A 19,882-nucleotide genomic window follows, 5' to 3' on the forward strand; every position below is an offset into this window, starting at 1 on the left:
CCCTGCAGCAGAGCTGGTCCTGGGTCATGTGTGACTCTTGCCCCAGTGGCCCTTGCGTCAGAGCTGGTCCTGGGTGAGGTGTGACTCTTGCCCCAGTGGCCCTTGCGTCAGAGCTGGTCCTGTGTGAGGTGTGACTCTTGCCCCAGTGGCTCCTGCAGCAGAGCTGGTCCTGGGTGAGGTGTGACTCTTGCCCCAGTGGCCCTTGCGTCAGAGCTGGTCTTGGGTGAGCCGTGACTCCTGCCCCAGTGGCCCTTGCGTCAGAGCTGGTCCTGGGTGAGGTGTGACTCTTGCCCCAGTGGCTCCTGCAGCAGAGCTGGTCTTGGGTGAGGTGTGACTCTTGCCCCAGTGGCCCCTGCAGCAGAGCTGGTCCTGGGTGAGGTGTGACTCTTGCCCCAGTGACCCCAGCGTCAGAGCTGGTCCTGGGTGAGGTGTGACTCTTGCCCCAGTGGCCCCTGCGCCAGAGCTGGTCTTGGGTGAGGTGTGACTCTTGCCCCAGTGGCCCCTTGCGTCAGAGCTGGTCTTGGGTGAGGTGTGACTCTTGCCCCAGTGGCCCCTTGCAGCAGAGCTGGTCTTGGGTGTGGTGTGACTCTTGCCACAGGGGCCCTTGCGTCAGAGCTGGTCCTGGGTGAGGTGTGACTCTTGCTCCAGTGGCCCTTGCGTCAGAGCTGGTCTTGGGTCAGGTGTGACTCTTGCCCCAGTGGCCCTTGCGTCAGAGCTGGTCTCGGGTGAGGTGTGACTCTTGCCCCAGTGGCCCTTGCGTCAGAGCTGGTCCTGTGTGAGGTGTGACTCTTGCCCCAGTGGCCCTTGCGTCAGAGCTGGTCTCGGGTGAGGTGTGACTCTTGCCCCAGTGGCCCTTGCGTCAGAGCTGGTCCTGGGTGTGGTGTGACTCTTGCCCCAGTGGCTCTTGCGTCAGAGCTGGTCCTGGGTGAGGTGTGACTCTTGCCCCAGTGGCCCTTGCGTCAGAGCTGGTCCTGGGTGAGGTGTGACTCTTGCCCCAGTGGCCCTTGCGTCAGAGCTGGTCTTGGGTGAGGTGTGACTCTTGCCCCAGTGGCCCTTGCGTCAGAGCTGGTCCTGGGTGAGGTGTGACTCTTGCCCCAGTGGCCCTTGCGTCAGAGCTGGTCCTGGGTGAGCCGTGACTCTTGCCCCAGGGGCCCTTGCAGCAGAGCTGGTCTTGGGTGAGGTGTGACTCTTGCCCCAGTGGCCCTTGCGTCAGAGCTGGTCCTGGGTGAGGTGTGACTCTTGCCCCAGTGGCCCTTGCGTCAGAGCTGGTCTTGGGTCATGTGTGACTCTTGCCCCAGTGCCCCTTGCGTCAGAGCTGGTCCTGGGTGAGGTGTGACTCTTGCCCCAGTGCCCCTTGCGTCAGAGCTGGTCCTGGGTGAGGTGTGACTCTTGCCCCAGTGGCCCTTGCGTCAGAGCTGGTCCTGGGTGAGCCGTGACTCTTGCCCCAGTGGCCCTTGCGTCAGAGCTGGTCCTGGGTGAGGTGTGACTCTTGCCCCAGTGGCCCTTGCGTCAGAGCTGGTCCTGGGTGAGGTGTGACTCTTGCCCCAGTGGCCCTTGCGTCAGAGCTGGTCTTGGGTGAGGTGTGACTCTTGCCCCAGTGGCCCTTGCGTCAGAGCTGGTCCTGGGTGAGGTGTGACTCTTGCCCCAGTGGCCCTTGCGTCAGAGCTGGTCCTGGGTGAGGTGTGACTCTTGCCCCAGTGGCCCCTTGCGTCAGAGCTGGTCTTGGGTGAGCCGTGACTCTTGCCCCAGTGGCCCTTGCGTCAGAGCTGGTCTTGGGTGAGGTGTGACTCTTGCCCCAGTGGCCCCTTGCAGCAGAGCTGGTCTTGGGTGAGGTGTGACTCTTGCCCCAGTGTCCCTTGCGTCAGAGCTGGTCCTGGGTCATGTGTGACTCTTGCCCCAGTGGCCCTTGCAGCAGAGCTGGTCCTGGGTGAGCCGTGACTCTTGCCCCAGTGGCCCTTGCGTCAGAGCTGGTCTTGGGTGAGGTGTGACTCTTGCCCCAGTGGCCCTTGCGTCAGAGCTGGTCCTGGGTGAGGTGCGACTCTTGCCCCAGTGGCCCTTGCGTCAGAGCTGGTCCTGGGTGTGGTGTGACTCTTGCCCCAGTGGCCCTTGCGTCAGAGCTGGTCCTGGGTGAGCCGTGACTCTTGCCCCAGTGGCCCTTGCAGCAGAGCTGGTCCTGGGTCATGTGTGACTCTTGCCCCAGTGGCCCTTGCGTCAGAGCTGGTCCTGTGTGAGGTGTGACTCTTGCCCCAGTGGCTCCTGCAGCAGAGCTGGTCCTGGGTGAGGTGTGACTCTTGCCCCAGTGGCCCTTGCGTCAGAGCTGGTCTTGGGTGAGGTGTGACTCTTGCCCCAGTGGCTCCTGCAGCAGAGCTGGTCTTGGGTGAGGTGTGACTCTTGCCCCAGTGGCCCCTGCAGCAGAGCTGGTCCTGGGTGAGGTGTGACTCTTGCCCCAGTGGCTCCTGCAGCAGAGCTGGTCCTGGGTGAGGTGTGACTCTTGCCCCAGTGGCCCCTGCGCCAGAGCTGGTCTTGGGTGAGGTGTGACTCTTGCCCCAGTGGCCCCTTGCGTCAGAGCTGGTCCTGTGTGAGGTGTGACTCTTGCCCCAGTGGCTCCTGCAGCAGAGCTGGTCTTGGGTGAGGTGTGACTCTTGCCCCAGGGGCCCTTGCGTCAGAGCTGGTCTTGGGTGAGGTGTGACTCTTGCCCCAGTGGCTCCTGCAGCAGAGCTGGTCTTGGGTGAGGTGTGACTCTTGCCCCAGTGGCCCCTGCAGCAGAGCTGGTCCTGGGTGAGGTGTGACTCTTGCCCCAGTGGCCCCTTGCGTCAGAGCTGGTCCTGGGTGAGGTGTGACTCTTGCCCCAGTGGCCCTTGCGTCAGAGCTGGTCCTGTGTGAGGTGTGACTCTTGCCCCAGTGGCCCCTGCAGCAGAGCTGGTCCTGGGTGAGGTGTGACTCTTGCCCCAGTGGCCCTTGCGTCAGAGCTGGTCCTGTGTGAGGTGTGACTCTTGCCCCAGTGGCCCCTGCAGCAGAGCTGGTCCTGGGTCAGGTGTGACTCTTGCCCCAGTGGCTCCTGCAGCAGAGCTGGTCTTGGGTGAGGTGTGACTCTTGCCCCAGTGGCCCCTGCAGCAGAGCTGGTCCTGGGTCATGTGTGACTCTTGCCCCAGTGGCCCCTGCAGCAGAGCTGGTCCTGGGTCAGGTGTGACTCTTGCCCCAGTGGCTCCTGCAGCAGAGCTGGTCTTGGGTGAGGTGTGACTCTTGCCCCAGTGGCCCCTGCAGCAGAGCTGGTCCTGGGTCATGTGTGACTCTTGCCCCAGTGGCTCCTGCAGCAGAGCTGGTCTTGGGTGAGGTGTGACTCTTGCTCCAGGGGCCCTTGCGTCAGAGCTGGTCTTGGGTGAGGTGTGACTCTTGCCCCAGTGGCCCCTGCAGCAGAGCTGGTCCTGGGTCATGTGTGACTCTTGCCCCAGTGGCCCTTGCGTCAGAGCTGGTCCTGGGTGAGGTGTGACTCTTGCCCCAGTGGCCCTTGCGTCAGAGCTGGTCCTGTGTGAGGTGTGACTCTTGCCCCAGTGGCTCCTGCAGCAGAGCTGGTCCTGGGTGAGGTGTGACTCTTGCCCCAGTGGCCCTTGCGTCAGAGCTGGTCTTGGGTGAGGTGTGACTCTTGCCCCAGTGGCTCCTGCAGCAGAGCTGGTCTTGGGTGAGGTGTGACTCTTGCCCCAGTGGCCCCTGCAGCAGAGCTGGTCCTGGGTGAGGTGTGACTCTTGCCCCAGTGACCCCAGCGTCAGAGCTGGTCCTGGGTGAGGTGTGACTCTTGCCCCAGTGGCCCCTGCGCCAGAGCTGGTCTTGGGTGAGGTGTGACTCTTGCCCCAGTGGCCCCTTGCGTCAGAGCTGGTCTTGGGTGAGGTGTGACTCTTGCCCCAGTGGCCCCTTGCAGCAGAGCTGGTCTTGGGTGTGGTGTGACTCTTGCCCCAGTGGCCCCTTGCGTCAGAGCTGGTCTTGGGTGAGGTGTGACTCTTGCCCCAGTGGCCCCTTGCGTCAGAGCTGGTCTTGGGTGAGGTGTGACTCTTGCCCCAGTGGCCCCTTGCGTCAGAGCTGGTCTTGGGTGAGGTGTGACTCTTGCCCCAGTGGCCCCTTGCGCCAGAGCTGGTCCTGGGTGAGGTGTGACTCTTGCCCCAGTGGCCCCTTGCAGCAGAGCTGGTCTTGGGTGTGGTGTGACTCTTGCCACAGGGGCCCTTGCGTCAGAGCTGGTCCTGGGTGAGGTGTGACTCTTGCCCCAGTGGCCCTTGCGTCAGAGCTGGTCTTGGGTGAGGTGTGACTCTTGCCCCAGTGGCCCCTTGCGTCAGAGCTGGTCTTGGGTGAGGTGTGACTCTTGCCCCAGTGGCCCCTTGCGTCAGAGCTGGTCTTGGGTGAGGTGTGACTCTTGCCCCAGTGGCCCCTTGCGTCAGAGCTGGTCTTGGGTGAGGTGTGACTCTTGCCCCAGTGGCCCCTTGCGCCAGAGCTGGTCCTGGGTGAGGTGTGACTCTTGCCCCAGTGGCCCCTTGCAGCAGAGCTGGTCTTGGGTGTGGTGTGACTCTTGCCACAGGGGCCCTTGCGTCAGAGCTGGTCCTGGGTGAGGTGTGACTCTTGCTCCAGTGGCCCTTGCGTCAGAGCTGGTCTTGGGTCAGGTGTGACTCTTGCCCCAGTGGCCCTTGCGTCAGAGCTGGTCCTGTGTGAGGTGTGACTCTTGCCCCAGTGGCCCTTGCGTCAGAGCTGGTCTCGGGTGAGGTGTGACTCTTGCCCCAGTGGCCCTTGCGTCAGAGCTGGTCCTGGGTGTGGTGTGACTCTTGCCCCAGTGGCTCTTGCGTCAGAGCTGGTCCTGGGTGAGGTGTGACTCTTGCCCCAGTGGCCCTTGCGTCAGAGCTGGTCCTGGGTGAGGTGTGACTCTTGCCCCAGTGGCCCTTGCGTCAGAGCTGGTCTTGGGTGAGGTGTGACTCTTGCCCCAGTGGCCCTTGCGTCAGAGCTGGTCCTGGGTGAGGTGTGACTCTTGCCCCAGGGGCCCTTGCGTCAGAGCTGGTCCTGGGTGTGACTCCTGCCCCAGTGGCCCTTGCGTCAGAGCTGGTCCTGGGTCATGTGTGACTCTTGCCCCAGTGCCCCTTGCGTCAGAGCTGGTCCTGGGTGAGGTGTGACTCTTGCCCCAGTGCCCCTTGCGTCAGAGCTGGTCCTGGGTGAGGTGTGACTCTTGCCCCAGTGGCCCTTGCGTCAGAGCTGGTCCTGGGTGAGCCGTGACTCTTGCCCCAGTGGCCCTTGCGTCAGAGCTGGTCCTGGGTGAGGTGTGACTCTTGCCCCAGTGGCCCTTGCGTCAGAGCTGGTCCTGGGTGAGGTGTGACTCTTGCCCCAGTGGCCCTTGCGTCAGAGCTGGTCTTGGGTGAGGTGTGACTCTTGCCCCAGTGGCCCTTGCGTCAGAGCTGGTCCTGGGTGAGGTGTGACTCTTGCCCCAGTGGCCCTTGCGTCAGAGCTGGTCCTGGGTGAGGTGTGACTCTTGCCCCAGTGGCCCCTTGCGTCAGAGCTGGTCTTGGGTGAGCCGTGACTCTTGCCCCAGTGGCCCTTGCGTCAGAGCTGGTCCTGGGTGAGGTGTGACTCTTGCCCCAGTGGCCCTTGCAGCAGAGCTGGTCCTGGGTGTGACTCTTGCTCCAGTGGCCCCTGCGTCAGAGCTGGTCCTGGGTGAGGTGTGACTCTTGCCCCAGTGGCCCTTGCAGCAGAGCTGGTCTTGGGTGAGGTGTGACTCTTGCCCCAGTGGCCCTTGCAGCAGAGCTGGTCCTGGGTGAGGTGTGACTCTTGCCCCAGTGGCCCTTGCGTCAGAGCTGGTCTTGGGTCAGGTGTGACTCTTGCCCCAGTGGCCCTTGCAGCAGAGCTGGTCCTGGGTGAGGTGTGACTCTTGCCCCAGTGGCCCTTGCGTCAGAGCTGGTCTTGGGTGAGGTGTGACTCTTGCCCCAGTGGCCCTTGCGTCAGAGCTGGTCCTGGGTCATGTGTGACTCTTGCCCCAGTGGCCCTTGCGTCAGAGCTGGTCCTGGGTGAGGTGTGACTCTTGCCCCAGTGGCCCTTGCGTCAGAGCTGGTCCTGGGTCATGTGTGACTCTTGCCCCAGTGGCCCTTGCGTCAGAGCTGGTCCTGGGTGAGGTGTGACTCTTGCCCCAGTGGCCCTTGCAGCAGAGCTGGTCCTGGGTGAGGTGTGACTCTTGCCCCAGTGACCCCTGCAGCAGAGCTGGTCCTGGGTGAGGTGTGACTCTTGCCCCAGTGGCTCCTGCAGCAGAGCTGGTCCTGGGTGAGGTGTGACTCTTGCCCCAGTGGCCCTTGCAGCAGAGCTGGTCCTGGGTGAGGTGTGACTCTTGCCCCAGTGGCCCCTGCGCCAGAGCTGGTCTTGGGTGAGGTGTGACTCTTGCCCCAGTGGCCCCTTGCAGCAGAGCTGGTCTTGGGTGTGGTGTGACTCTTGCCACAGGGGCCCTTGCGTCAGAGCTGGTCCTGGGTGAGGTGTGACTCTTGCCCCAGTGGCCCCTGCAGCAGAGCTGGTCCTGGGTGAGGTGTGACTCTTGCCCCAGTGGCCCTTGCGTCAGAGCTGGTCCTGGGTGAGGTGTGACTCTTGCTCCAGTGGCCCTTGCGTCAGAGCTGGTCCTGGGTGAGGTGTGACTCTTGCTCCAGTGGCCCTTGCGTCAGAGCTGGTCCTGGGTGAGGTGTGACTCTTGCCCCAGTGACCCTTGCGTCAGAGCTGGTCCTGGGTGAGGTGTGACTCTTGCCCCAGTGGCCCTTGCGTCAGAGCTGGTCTCGGGTGAGGTGTGACTCTTGCCCCAGTGGCCCTTGCGTCACAGCTGGTCCTGGGTGTGGTGTGACTCTTGCCCCAGTGGCTCTTGCGTCAGAGCTGGTCCTGGGTGAGGTGTGACTCTTGCCCCAGTGGCCCTTGCGTCAGAGCTGGTCCTGGGTGAGGTGTGACTCTTGCCCCAGTGGCCCTTGCGTCAGAGCTGGTCCTGTGTGAGGTGTGACTCTTGCCCCAGTGGCCCTTGCAGCAGAGCTGGTCCTGGGTGAGGTGTGACTCTTGCTCCAGTGGCCCTTGCGTCAGAGCTGGTCTTGGGTGAGGTGTGACTCTTGCCCTAGTGGCCCTTGCAGCAGAGCTGGTCTTGGGTGAGGTGTGACTCTTGCTCCAGTGGCCCTTGCGTCAGAGCTGGTCCTGGGTGAGGTGTGACTCTTGCTCCAGTGGCCCTTGCGTCAGAGCTGGTCCTGGGTCATGTGTGACTCTTGCCCCAGTGGCCCTTGCGTCAGAGCTGGTCCTGGGTGAGGTGTGACTCCTGTCCCAGTGGCCCTTGCAGCAGAGCTGGTCCTGGGTGAGGTGTGACTCTTGCTCCAGTGGCCCTTGCGTCAGAGCTGGTCTTGGGTGAGGTGTGACTCTTGCCCTAGTGGCCCTTGCAGCAGAGCTGGTCTTGGGTGAGGTGTGACTCTTGCTCCAGTGGCCCTTGCGTCAGAGCTGGTCCTGGGTGAGGTGTGACTCTTGCTCCAGTGGCCCTTGCGTCAGAGCTGGTCCTGGGTCATGTGTGACTCTTGCCCCAGTGGCCCTTGCGTCAGAGCTGGTCCTGGGTGAGGTGTGACTCCTGTCCCAGTGGCCCTTGCGTCAGAGCTGGTCCTGGGTCATGTGTGACTCTTGCCCCAGTGGCCCTTGCGTCAGAGCTGGTCCTGGGTCATGTGTGACTCTTGCCCCAGTGGCCCCTGCAGCAGAGCTGGTCCTGGGTCATGTGTGACTCTTGCCCCAGTGGCCCTTGCAGCAGAGCTGGTCCTGGGTGAGGTGTGACTCCTGCTCCAGTGGCCCTTGCGTCAGAGCTGGTCCTGGGTGAGGTGTGACTCTTGCTCCAGTGGCCCTTGCGTCAGAGCTGGTCTTGGGTGAGGTGCAACTCTTGCCCCAGTGGCCCTTGCGTCAGAGCTGGTCTTGGGTGAGGTGTGACTCTTGCCCCAGTGGCCCTTGCGTCAGAGCTGGTCCTGGGTGAGGTGTGACTCTTGCTCCAGTGGCCCCTTGCAGCAGAGCTGGTCTTGGGTGAGGTGTGACTCTTGCCCCAGTGGCCCTTGCAGCAGAGCTGGTCCTGGGTGAGGTGTGACTCTTGCCCCAGTGGCCCCTGCAGCAGAGCTGGTCTTGGGTGAGGTGTGACTCTTGCCCCAGTGGCCCTTGCGTCAGAGCTGGTCCTGGGTGAGGTGTGACTCTTGCCCCAGTGGCCCCTGCAGCAGAGCTGGTCTTGTGTGAGGTGTGTCTCTTGCCCCAGTGGCCCTTGCAGCAGAGCTGGTCCTGTGTGAGGTGTGACTCTTGCCCCAGTGGCCCTTGCGTCAGAGCTGGTCCTGGGTCATGTGTTGCTCTTGCCCCAGTGGCCCTTGCGTCAGAGCTGGTCCTGTGTGAGGTGTGACTCTTGCCCCAGTGGCCCTTGCGTCAGAGCTGGTCCTGGGTCATGTGTTGCTCTTGCCCCAGTGGCCCTTGCAGCAGAGCTGGTCCTGGGTGAGGTGTGACTCTTGCCCCAGTGGCCCTTGCAGCAGAGCTGGTCCTGGGTGAGGTGTGACTCTTGCTCCAGGGGCCCTTGCGACAGAGCTGGTCCTGGGTGAGGTGTGACTCTTGCCCCAGTGGCCCTTGCGTCAGAGCTGGTCCTGGGTGAGGTGTGACTCTTGCCCCAGTGGCCCTTGCAGCAGAGCTGGTCCTGGGTGAGGTGTGACTCTTGTCCCAGTGGCCCTTGCGTCAGAGCTGGTCTTGGGTGAGGTGTGACTCTTGCCCCAGTGGCCCTTGCAGCAGAGCTGGTCTTGGGTGAGGTGTGACTCTTGCCCCAGTGGCCCTTGCGTCAGAGCTGGTCCTGGGTGAGGTGTGACTCCTGCCCCAGTGGCCCTTGCGTCAGAGCTGGTCCTGGGTGAGGTGTGACTCTTGCCCCAGTGTTCCTTGCGTCAGAGCTGGTCCTGGGTGAGGTGTGACTCTTGCCCCAGTGGCCCTTGCGTCAGAGCTGGTCTTGGGTGAGGTGTGACTCTTGCCCCAGTGGCCCTTGCAGCAGAGCTGGTCCTGGGTGAGGTGTGACTCTTGTCCCAGTGGCCCTTGCGTCAGAGCTGGTCTTGGGTGAGGTGTGACTCTTGCCCCAGTGGCCCTTGCGTCAGAGCTGGTCCTGGGTGAGGTGTGACTCCTGCCCCAGTGGCCCTTGCGTCAGAGCTGGTCCTGGGTGAGGTGTGACTCTTGCCCCAGTGGCCCTTGCGTCAGAGCTGGTCCTGGGTGAGGTGTGACTCTTGCCCCAGTGGCCCTTGCAGCAGAGCTGGTCCTGGGTGAGGTGTGACTCTTGCCCCAGGGGCCCTTGCAGCAGAGCTGGTCTTGGGTGAGGTGCGACTCTTGCTCCAGTGGCCCCTGCAGCAGAGCTGGTCCTGGGTGAGGTGCGACTCTTGCCCCAGTGGCCCTTGCGTCAGAGCTGGTCCTGGGTGAGGTGTGACTCTTGCCCCAGTGGCCCCTTGCGTCAGAGCTGGTCCTGGGTGAGGTGTGACTCTTGCTCCAGTGGCCCCTGCGTCAGAGCTGGTCTCGGGTGAGGTGTGACTCTTGCCCCAGTGGCCCTTGCGTCAGAGCTGGTCCTGGATGAGGTGTGACTCTTGCTCCAGTGGCCCTTGCGTCAGAGCTGGTCCTGGGTGAGGTGTGACTCTTGCCCCAGTGGCCCTTGCAGCAGAGCTGGTCCTGGGTGAGGTGTGACTCTTGCCCCAGTGGCCCCTTGCGTCAGAGCTGGTCCTGGGTGAGGTGTGACTCTTGCCCCAGTGGCCCTTGCGTCAGAGCTGGTCCTGGGTGAGGTGTGACTCTTGCTCCAGTGGCCCCTGCGTCAGAGCTGGTCTCGGGTGAGGTGTGACTCTTGCCCCAGTGGCCCTTGCGTCAGAGCTGGTCCTGGATGAGGTGTGACTCTTGCCCCAGTGCCCCTTGCGTCAGAGCTGGTCTTGGGTGAGGTGTGACTCTTGCCCCAGTGGCCCCTTGCGTCAGAGCTGGTCCTGGGTGAGGTGTGACTCTTGCTCCAGTGGCCCTTGCGTCAGAGCTGGTCCTGGGTGAGGCGTGACTCTTGCCCCAGTGGCCCTTGCGTCAGAGCTGGTCCTGGATGAGGTGTGACTCTTGCCCCAGTGGCCCTTGCGTCAGAGCTGGTCTCGGGTGAGCCGTTACTCTTGCCCCAGTGGCCCTTGCGTCAGAGCTGGTCCTGGGTGAGGTGCGACTCTTGCCCCAGTGGCCCTTGCGTCAGAGCTGGTCCTGGGTCATGTGTGACTCTTGCCCCAGTGGCCCTTGCGTCAGAGCTGGTCCTGGGTCATGTGTGACTCTTGCCCCAGTGGCCCTTGCGTCAGAGCTGGTCCTGGGTGAGGTGTGACTCTTGCCCCAGTGGCCCTTGCGTCAGAGCTGGTCTTGGGTGAGGTGTGACTCTTGTCCCAGTGGCCCTTGCGTCAGAGCTGGTCCTGGGTGAGGTGTGACTCTTGCCCCAGTGGCCCTTGCGTCAGAGCTGGTCTTGGGTCATGTGTGACTCTTGCCCCAGTGGCCCTTGCGTCAGAGCTGGTCCTGGGTGAGGTGTGACTCTTGCTCCAGTGGCCCTTGCGTCAGAGCTGGTCCTGGGTGAGGTGTGACTCTTGCCCCAGTGGCCCTTGCAGCAGAGCTGGACCTGGGTGAGGTGTGACTCTTGCCCCAGTGGCCCCTTGCGTCAGAGCTGGTCCTGGGTGAGGTGTGACTCTTGCCCCAGTGGCCCTTGCGTCAGAGCTGGTCCTGGGTGAGGTGTGACTCTTGCTCCAGTGGCCCCTTGCGTCAGAGCTGGTCCTGGGTGAGGTGTGACTCTTGCCCCAGTGGCCCTTGCAGCAGAGCTGCTGTTGCTGTTCCTGTGGTTGAAGTCTCCACAGTTGTATTTATTGTTGGTGTGTTTGTTTCCTCAGGCTGTGACCTGTTGAAGCTTCTAGTTACTGAGCAGGTTTCCTCGCTGTTGCTTCTGTCCACAGCAGCAGTTCGAGTTCTGTCGTTGTCCGTGGTCACCCTGAGCCCTGGAGTGGACTGCTCTGCGCCCTGGGGTCCCCTTGAGTCAGAGCAGCAGGTGGTATTCAGCAGTCATGCCCCATGAGGGGTGCAGGCCCCATGAGGGGTGCAGGCCCCATGAGGGGTGCAGGCCCCATCTCTGGAGAGAAGGCCGCTGAGGAGAGGCCCGTTGGCCTCCTCCTGGATGGGGTCCTGGTTAGCACCGGGCTGGAGTCTCTCCTCTCAGTCAGAGCTGGCAACTGCTCCCCCCTGGTTCCTTGCCCTCTAGTCAGCCACTCAGGGCTCAGGTGGCCGGTCCTGCCTCCATTCCTGACTCTCTGTCTCATTCCAGATGCAGTCTCCGAGGGGCTCCAGCCCTGGGGCCGGCAGAGAAGAGACCCTCCGGAGCGAGGTGGCCGAACTGAGGCGCAAGGACTCGGACCTGGACAATGAGGTGCAGCAGCTGATGGCAGAGTAAGTGCACGGCTGCGCCTGTGGGGTGAGAGAGCCGGGGTACCCTGCGCCCCAGAGCCGGGGCGCCTCTGGAATGGGAGAGTCCTCTCCCTCGAGGCTCGTCAGACCTTTGTCCACAGCTCTTAGACCAGTGCTTTGGAAGTCAGCGTCCAGGTGACCCCAGCCCTGTCCCGTCCCAGTCCTTGGGACATCTCCCTGGTTGCAAAGCCCCTTGGAGACCCCCTCTCAGACCAGGTATTTCTGTGATCGAAGCGCCTCTCTCAATGTGGAGATTTGTGTCTGCTTCCAGGCCGTGACGCACCTCACGAACCGCAACAGGGTTGCAAGGCACTTCTAAGCGCTCCCACACTGGTTGGTTTCTCAGACCCCTGTTGGCACCCCCAGGCTGATGGATGTCGCAGACCAGGGGAGCAACTAGTTCCGAACGTCGGGGAGGTTAACACTCCCAACCAGGGCTCGCCCTAGCACTGGTCGCACACGGTGCAGCCGTATTTTTTGGTACCCCCTCCCCCATTTCCTCCTTCTCCATGAATCCCCTCACTACCACTCACCAGCAATGCCCCTCATCTCTCTATAGCACCTTCTGACAAACATTTCATGCTTTTATAGGGTTATTCGTAGTTTAGTCGTACTCCGTTCTGTGATATGCATAGTACACGTTCTTGGTAGCAGGCACATTAACCCTCTGCGCTGTGTGGGTGGCAGGAGTGCACGGTGAGCGATGTGACAATGTGAGAGTAGGGTAAGAAGAGTGACTGCAGGGTGAGTGAGGTGACCATATGAATTTGGGTGCGGATGTAAGTGCAAAGTGGGACGAATGAATGCATGGTCAGTGATGGGCTTGTTTGAGTGAGATTGCAGATTGAGCAGTGAGGGGACATGTGAGTGAAGTGTTGCATGAGTGCGGGCGAGTAGTGTGTTTGTGTGACCACAGGGTGAGGTACAGGTTGAACAGCACAAGTGCATTGTGAGTGATTACTGTGAGTGCAGGGTGAGCGGGTGGATTGTGAGTGCATGGTGATCAGTGTGAGTGCATTGTGATCGCTGTGTGTGCAGGGTGAGAGGGTGATCGTTGTGAGTGCACGATGATCGTTGTGAGTGCACGATGATCGTTGTGAGTGCACGATGATCGTTGTGAGTGCACGGTGATCGTTGTGAGTGCACGGTGATCGTTGTGAGTGCACGGTGATCGTTGTGAGTGCACGGTGATCGGTGGGAGTGATCGGTGTGAGCGCACGGTGATCGGTGTGAGCGCACGGTGATCGGTGTGAGCGCACGGTGATCGGTGTGAGCGTACGGTGATCGTTGTGAGTGCACGGTGATCGTTGTGAGTGCACGGTGATCGGTGTGAGCGCACGGTGATCGATGTGAGCGCAGGGCGAGAATGGAGAGTAAGTTGTCTGAATGCAGGGTGCATTCCCAACTCTTGACGTAACTCAGCATGTTATTGGCGGCGGCGTAGGGTTTCAGATACAAGTTAAACTATTGCTATTATGGCATTAATCAGGGAACGAGGGTGGAGGAAATAAATAATGTGCTGATCCTGTAACAAACTTCCAGTTTTAGGATTAGGGGTGCCAGCTCATTATTTTGATGTCCCTGACGGTACAAATATAAGCAGTCACCTAAAGCCGTATTTTCAGCACTTATCTGTGCATAATTCGAACAGCAAATATAAATAAAAGGCATTTTAAATTGTGTTCTAGGGATGACTGATAATTAAAGGGAACAAAAACAGAGAAGTCACGTTACAAATGAATACATACTTTTTATTTATAACTCTTTTTAGTGTCAAGACGAGGTCTTTCCAGGCTCTTTACTTATTTATTTATGTGTTTGATAGAGCGCGAACTTGACCCGTTCGGGTATCAGAGCGCTTTACAGGAAAACATAGTCATGTACAGAGCAGGCATAGCATCATCCAGTTACGGATCGAAAGAAGGAGGACAGGGTGCAGGGTGCATGAGGGAGAAAGGACACGTATTTATAGAATAAATATCCAAATAATCAAGATGAGATAACATATTTACAGATTAGGTTAACCAACGTTCGCGACAAGGCCCCAGGTTTCTGATGGGGTGAGCTAGCTAATCTGAAGGGAGGCAATAGATGCCTATAGATCAAGGCCGTGGTGGTGGTAGAGGCAAAGTTTAAACGAGATATTTGCTCATGAGGAATGTTTTGCCGTCCTTTTTGAAGCGAGCCAGAGAGGGAATTCTTCTGATCTCTTTTTTTCGAAAGCGTGCAGGTTGGAGCAGGAGGTCCTTGGCAGATCTGTAAACAACACATGGCTGGCATGTTTCTTTTGGCAACCCTACTTTATAATCCTTTTCAGGAAATGCATTCTCCCACTACGGCAGTAAATGTAAAATACAAATGTAAGGAATAGGCAGAGCGGGGGGCCAGGGGGTACTGGAACCAGTTTAAAAAGGTATGTAAATGTGCTACGGGTCTTTAAAGACCTGTGAAAAGCTCGGGCTCCAGACACTGGCCAGCCCACAGCAGCTCGAGCTGCAGCCGCCCTGGTTGAGAAGTGAAGGGGTGGGGGCTGAAGCCCATTCAGCCCTATACGTGCCTGTCAGGGGTCTAATCACTCCCAGACTGATGGATGTCTCAGACCCCTCTAATCGCTCCCAGACTGATGGATGTCTCAGACCCGTCTAATCGCTCCCGGACTGATGGATGTCTCAGACCCCCTCTAATCACTCCCAGACTGATGGATGTCTCAGACCCCTCTAATCACTCCCAGACTGATGGATGTCTCAGACCCCTCTAATCACTCTCAGACTGATGGATGTCTCAGACCCGTCTAATCACTCCCAGACTGATGGATGTCTCAGACCCCTCTAATCACTCCCGGGCTGATGGATGTCTCAGACCCCTCTAATCGCTCCCAGACTGATGGATGTCTCAGACCCCTCTAATCGCTCCCAGACTGATGGATGTCTCAGACCCCTCTAATCGCTCCCAGACTGATGGATGTCTCAGACCCCTCTAATCGCTCCCAGACTGATGGATGTCTCAGACCCCTCTAATCGCTCCCAGACTGATGGATGTCTCAGACCCCTCTAATCGCGCCCAGACTGATGGATGTCTCAGACCCCTCTAATCGCTCCCAGACTGATGGATGTCTCAGACCCTTCTAATCGCTCCCAGACTGATGGATGTCTCAGACCCCTCTAATCGCTCCCAGACTGATGGATGTCTCAGACCCCTCTAATCGCTCCCAGACTGATGGATGTCTCAGACCCCTCTAATCGCGCCCAGACTGATGGATGTCTCAGACGCCTCTAATCGCTCCCAGACTGATGGATGTCTCAGACGCCTCTAATCGCTCCCAGACTGATGGATGTCTGACCCCTCTAATCGCTCCCAGACTAATGGATGTCTCAGACCCCTCTAATCGCTCCCAGACTGATGGATGTCTCAGACCCCTCCAATCGCTCCCAGACTGATGGATGTCTCAGACCCCTCCAATCGCTCCCAGACTGATGGATGTCTCAGACCCCTCTAATCGCTCCCAGACTGATGGATGTCTCAGACCCGTCTAATCGCTCCCAGACTGATGGATGTCTCAGACCCGTCTAATCGCTCCCAGACTGATGGATGTCTCAGACCCGTCTAATCGCTCCCAGACTGATGGATGTCTCAGACCCGTCTAATCGCTCCCAGACTGATGGATGTCTCAGACCCGTCTAATCGCTCCCAGACTGATGGATGTCTCAGACCCCTCTAATCGCTCCCAGACTGATGGATGTCTCAGACCCCTCTAATCGCTCCCAGACTGATGGATGTCTCAGACCCCTCTAATCGCTCCCAGACTGATGGATGTCTCAGATCACTCCCAGACTGATGGATGTCTCAGACCCCTCTAATCTCTCCCAGGCTGATGGATGTCTCAGACCCCTCTAATCGCTCCCAGACTGATGGATGTCTCAAACCCCTCTAATCACTCCTGGGCTGATGGATGTCTCAGACCCCTCTAATCGCTCCCAGACTGATGTATGTCTCAGACCCCTCTAATCGCTCCCAGACTGATGTATGTCTCAGACCCCTCTAATCACTCCTGGGCTGATGGATGTCTCAGACCCCTCTAATCACTCCTGGGCTGATGGATGTCTCAGACCCCTCTAATCGCTCCCAGACTGATGGATGTCTCAGACCCCTCTAATCGCTCCCAGACTGATGGATGTCTCAGACCCCTCTAATCGCTCCCAGACTGATGGATGTCTCAGACCCCTCTAATCGCTCCCAGACTGATGGATGTCTCAGACCCCTCTAATCGCTCCCAGACATATGGATGTCTCAGACCCCTCTAATCGCTCCCAGACATATGGATGTCTCAGACCCCTCTAATCGCTCCCAGACTGATGGATGTCTCAGACCCCTCTAATCGCTCCCAGACTGATGGATGTCTCAGACCCCTCTAATCGCTCCCAGACTGATGGATGTCTCAGACCCCTCTAATCGCTCCCAGACTGATGGATGTCTCAGACCCCTCTAATCGCTCCCAGACTGATGGATGTCTCAGACCCCTCTAATCGCTCCCAGACTGATGGATGTCTCAGACCCCTCTAATCGATCCCAGACTGATGGATGTCTCAGACCCCTCTATATCGCTCCCAGACTTATGGATGTCTCAGACCCCTCTAATCGCTCCCAGACTGATGGATGTCTCAGACCCCTCTAATCAATCCCAGACTGATGGATGTCTCAGACCCCTCTAATCGCTCCCAGACTGATGGATGTCTCAGACCCCTCTAATCGGTCCCAGACTGATGGATGTCTCAGACCCCTCTAATCGCACCCAGTCTGATGGATGTCTCAGACCCCTCTAATCACTCCCAGACTGATGGATGTCTCAGACCCCTCTAATCACTCCCAGACTGATGGATGTCTCAGACCCCTCTAATCAATCCCAGACTGATGGATGTCTCAGAACCCTCTAATCACCCTCTGGCCAATGGGAGTCTCAGGCCCCTGTAATCAGTCCCAGGCTGCGTCGGCCCTCCGTGACCGGTCGCAGGCTGGGGCGGCCCTCTGTGACCGGATCCAGGCTGCAGTGTAGCCTCTGTGACTGGTTCCAGTCTGCAGTGTAGCCTCTGTGACTGGTTCCAGGCTGCAGTGTTGCCTCTGTGACTGGTTCCAGTCTGCAGTGTAGCCTCTGTGACTGGTTCCAGGCTGCAGTGTAGCCTCTGTGACTGGTTCCAGGCTGCAGTGTAGCCTCTGTAACTGGTTCCAGTCTGCAGTGTAGCCTCTGTGACTGGTTCCAGGCTGCAGTGTAGACTCTGTGACTGGTTCCAGGCTGCAGTGTAGCATCTGTGACTGGTTCCAGGCTGCAGTGTAGCCTCTGTGACTGGTTCCAGTCTGCAGTGTAGCCTCTGTGACTGGTTCCAGGCTGCAGTGTAGCCTCTGTGACTGGTCTCAGGCTGCAGTGTAGCCTCTGTGACTGGTTCCAGGCTGCAGTGTAGCCTCTGTGACTGGTTCCAGTCTGCAGTGTAGCCTCTGTGACTGGTTCCAGGCTGCAGTGTAGCCTCTGTGACTGGTTCCAGGCTGCAGTGTAGCCTCTGTGACTGGTTCCAGGCTGCAGTGTAGCCTCTGTGACTGGTTCCAGGCTGCAGTGTAGCCTCTGTGACTGGTTCCAGTCTGCAGTGTAGCCTCTGTGACTGGTTCCAGGCTGCAGTGTAGCCTCTGTGACTGGTTCCAGTCTGCAGTGTAGCCTCTGTGACTGGTTCCAGGCTGCAGTGTTGCCTCTGTGACTGGTTCCAGGCTGCAGTGTAGCCTCTGTGACTGGTTCCAGTCTGCAGTGTAGCCTCTGTGACTGGTTCCAGGCTGCAGTGTTGCCTCTGTGACTGGTTCCAGGCTGCAGTGTAGCCTCTGTGACTGGTTCCAGTCTGCAGTGTAGCCTCTGTGACTGGTTCCAGGCTGCAGTGTAGCCTCTGTGACTGGTTCCAGGCTGCAGTGTAGCCTCGGTGACTGGTTCCAGGCTGCAGTGTAGCCTCTGTGACTGGTTCCAGGCTGCAGTGTAGCCTCTGTGACTGGTTCCAGGCTGCAGTGTAGCCTCTGTGACTGGTTCCAGGCTGCAGTGTAGCATCTGTGACTGGTTCCAGGCTGCAGTGTAGCCTCTGTGACTGGTTCCAGTCTGCAGTGTAGCCTCTGTGACTGGTTCCAGGCTGCAGTGTAGCCTCTGTGACTGGTTCCAGTCTGCAGTGTAGCCTCTGTGACTGGTTCCAGGCTGCAGTGTTGCCTCTGTGACTGGTTCCAGGCTGCAGTGTAGCCTCTGTGACTGGTTCCAGTCTGCAGTGTAGCCTCTGTGACTGGTTCCAGGCTGCAGTGTAGCCTCTGTGACTGGTTCCAGGCTGCAGTGTAGCCTCTGTGACTGGTTCCAGGCTGCAGTGTAGCCTCTGTGACTGGTTCCAGTCTGCAGTGTAGCCTCTGTGACTGGTTCCAGGCTGCAGTGTAGCCTCTGTGACTGGTTCCAGTCTGCAGTGTAGCCTCTGTGACTGGTTCCAGGCTGCAGTGTTGCCTCTGTGACTGGTTCCAGGCTGCAGTGTAGCCTCTGTGACTGGTTCCAGTCTGCAGTGTAGCCTCTGTGACTGGTTCCAGGCTGCAGTGTAGCCTCTGTGACTGGTTCCAGGCTGCAGTGTAGCCTCTGTGACTGGTTCCAGGCTGCAGTGTAGCCTCTGTGACTGGTTCCAGGCTGCAGTGTAGCCTCTGTGACCGGTTCCAGGCTGCAGTGTAGCCTCTGTGACTGGTTCCAGGCTGCAGTGTAGCCTCTGTGACTGGTTCCAGGCTGCAGTGTAGCCTCTGTGACTGGTTCCAGGCTGCAGTGTAGCCTCTGTGACTGGTTCCAGGCTGCAGTGTAGCCTCCGTGACCCGTTGCTGGTGCCATCGGCCCTCTGTGAGCCGTCCCAGGCTGCGGCGGCCCTCTGTGACCGGTTCCAGGCTGCAGCGTAGCCTCTGTGACCCGTTGCTGGTGCCATCGGCCCTCTGTGAGCCGTCCCGGGCTGCGGCGGCCCTCTGTGACCGGTTCCAGGCTGCAGCGTAGCCTCGGTGACCGGTTGCTGGTGCCATCGGCCCTCTGTGAGCCGTCCCAGATTGCGGCGGCCCTCTGTGACCGGTTGCTCCCGGCGTCGGTCCTCAGTGTCCGGTTCCAGGCTGCAGTACGCAGTCATGGCTGTGAGGCCCTCTGGTATCTTCTAGACTGCGATTCCCCTCAGACTCTTCTGGGCTTCCAAGCTGTGAGTCATGAGTCTCTCAAACAGTTCTTTTTTTGTCTTCCAGGGGTTACTGTGTGGATGAACTTGATGAGCACATTGAACTGTTGCACGAGTACAACGACCTCAAAGATGCAGGACAGCTGCTGATGGGCAGGCTAGGTAAGAGTCCCTCTGTGCATCCCACCCTGACAGCAGCCAGAGCGCGGTGAGCCTTGATATCCCATCCCTGACTGAAAGGGTAGAGAGCTAGACTTCTGCAGTCCTTTATTGACTGCATGGAAGGGGACCCAATGGGACACCCCATGCAAACCTCCACACATGGTGCCCCTAGAGGCACAGCATACAAACCTCCACATATGGTATCCACTGAGACACCGCATGCAAACCTCCACACGTGGTACCCACAGAGACACCGCATGCAAACCTCCACACGTGGTACCCAGAGACATAGCATTCAAACCTCCACACGTGGTACCCACAGAGACACCACATGCAAACCTCTATGCTTGGTACCTATACATTATTATTAAATTAGTTTTGTAACGCGCGCAGCTACCCAAAAAGGGTTTCCCGGCCCCTAGTACGCAAATTGCTAGAAAAAGAGCAGTCAAGAACCATTTGCTACTAAAAGAGTCAAGTTTTAAGATTTCTTCGAAAGCTGAGATAGGACGGGTCATTCTTCAAGGACACCGGATGAGAATTCCAGATTTTGGGCCAAGACAAGAAAAGGAACGGCCTCCCATTCTTGCAAGTTTAAATCTGGGAATCACGAAGTCTCCGTGGGCTGTAGAGCGCAGGGGGCGAGAAGGAATGTAAGGATGGATGAGCTCTTGCAGATACGCTGGGGCCACACCTTGTTTGATTTTAAAGATGTAACACAGGGTTTTAAATTTAATTCTTTGATCAATTCGAAGCCGGTGAAGGTCACGTAAATACGGCGAGATGGAAGCCTGTCTAGGAACGTGACAAAGAAGGCGTGCTGCAGAGTTCTGGACTACCTGTAGCTTTCTCAATACCATTTGGCAGCTACCGAGATAGAGAACATTGCTGTAATCGAGGCGAGAGGTGATGATACACCTCATCCTTAAATACAAACTGTAGTCCTGGTACCACACAGACGCATCATGCTTGAATGGAAACCTCTACGTATGGGGGCCTATTCACTAAATGCATTTTGTAGTAGCATAATTGTACTACTAAGGTACAAAATGCTA

The 19,882-nt window shown here is 58.9% G+C and overlaps 1 protein-coding gene across 1 annotated transcript in view; it reads left to right on the top strand.

Moving 5' to 3' along the window:
- The window catches only part of SWI5 (SWI5 homologous recombination repair protein), a 46,250-nt gene that overhangs the window by 12,949 nt on the left and 13,419 nt on the right, over positions 1 to 19,882 (top strand). The window contains exons 3-4 of the mRNA XM_078646643.1: positions 11,327 to 11,448; positions 18,733 to 18,827. Coding sequence (XP_078502769.1) covers positions 11,327 to 11,448; positions 18,733 to 18,827 — 217 coding nt within the window. The remainder of the gene's footprint in view (positions 1 to 11,326; positions 11,449 to 18,732; positions 18,828 to 19,882) is intronic.

The sequence above is a fragment of the Lissotriton helveticus genome, chromosome 5_2 (genome assembly GCF_964261635.1).
Source record: "Lissotriton helveticus chromosome 5_2, aLisHel1.1, whole genome shotgun sequence".
Taxonomy (NCBI): Eukaryota; Metazoa; Chordata; class Amphibia; order Caudata; family Salamandridae; genus Lissotriton; species Lissotriton helveticus.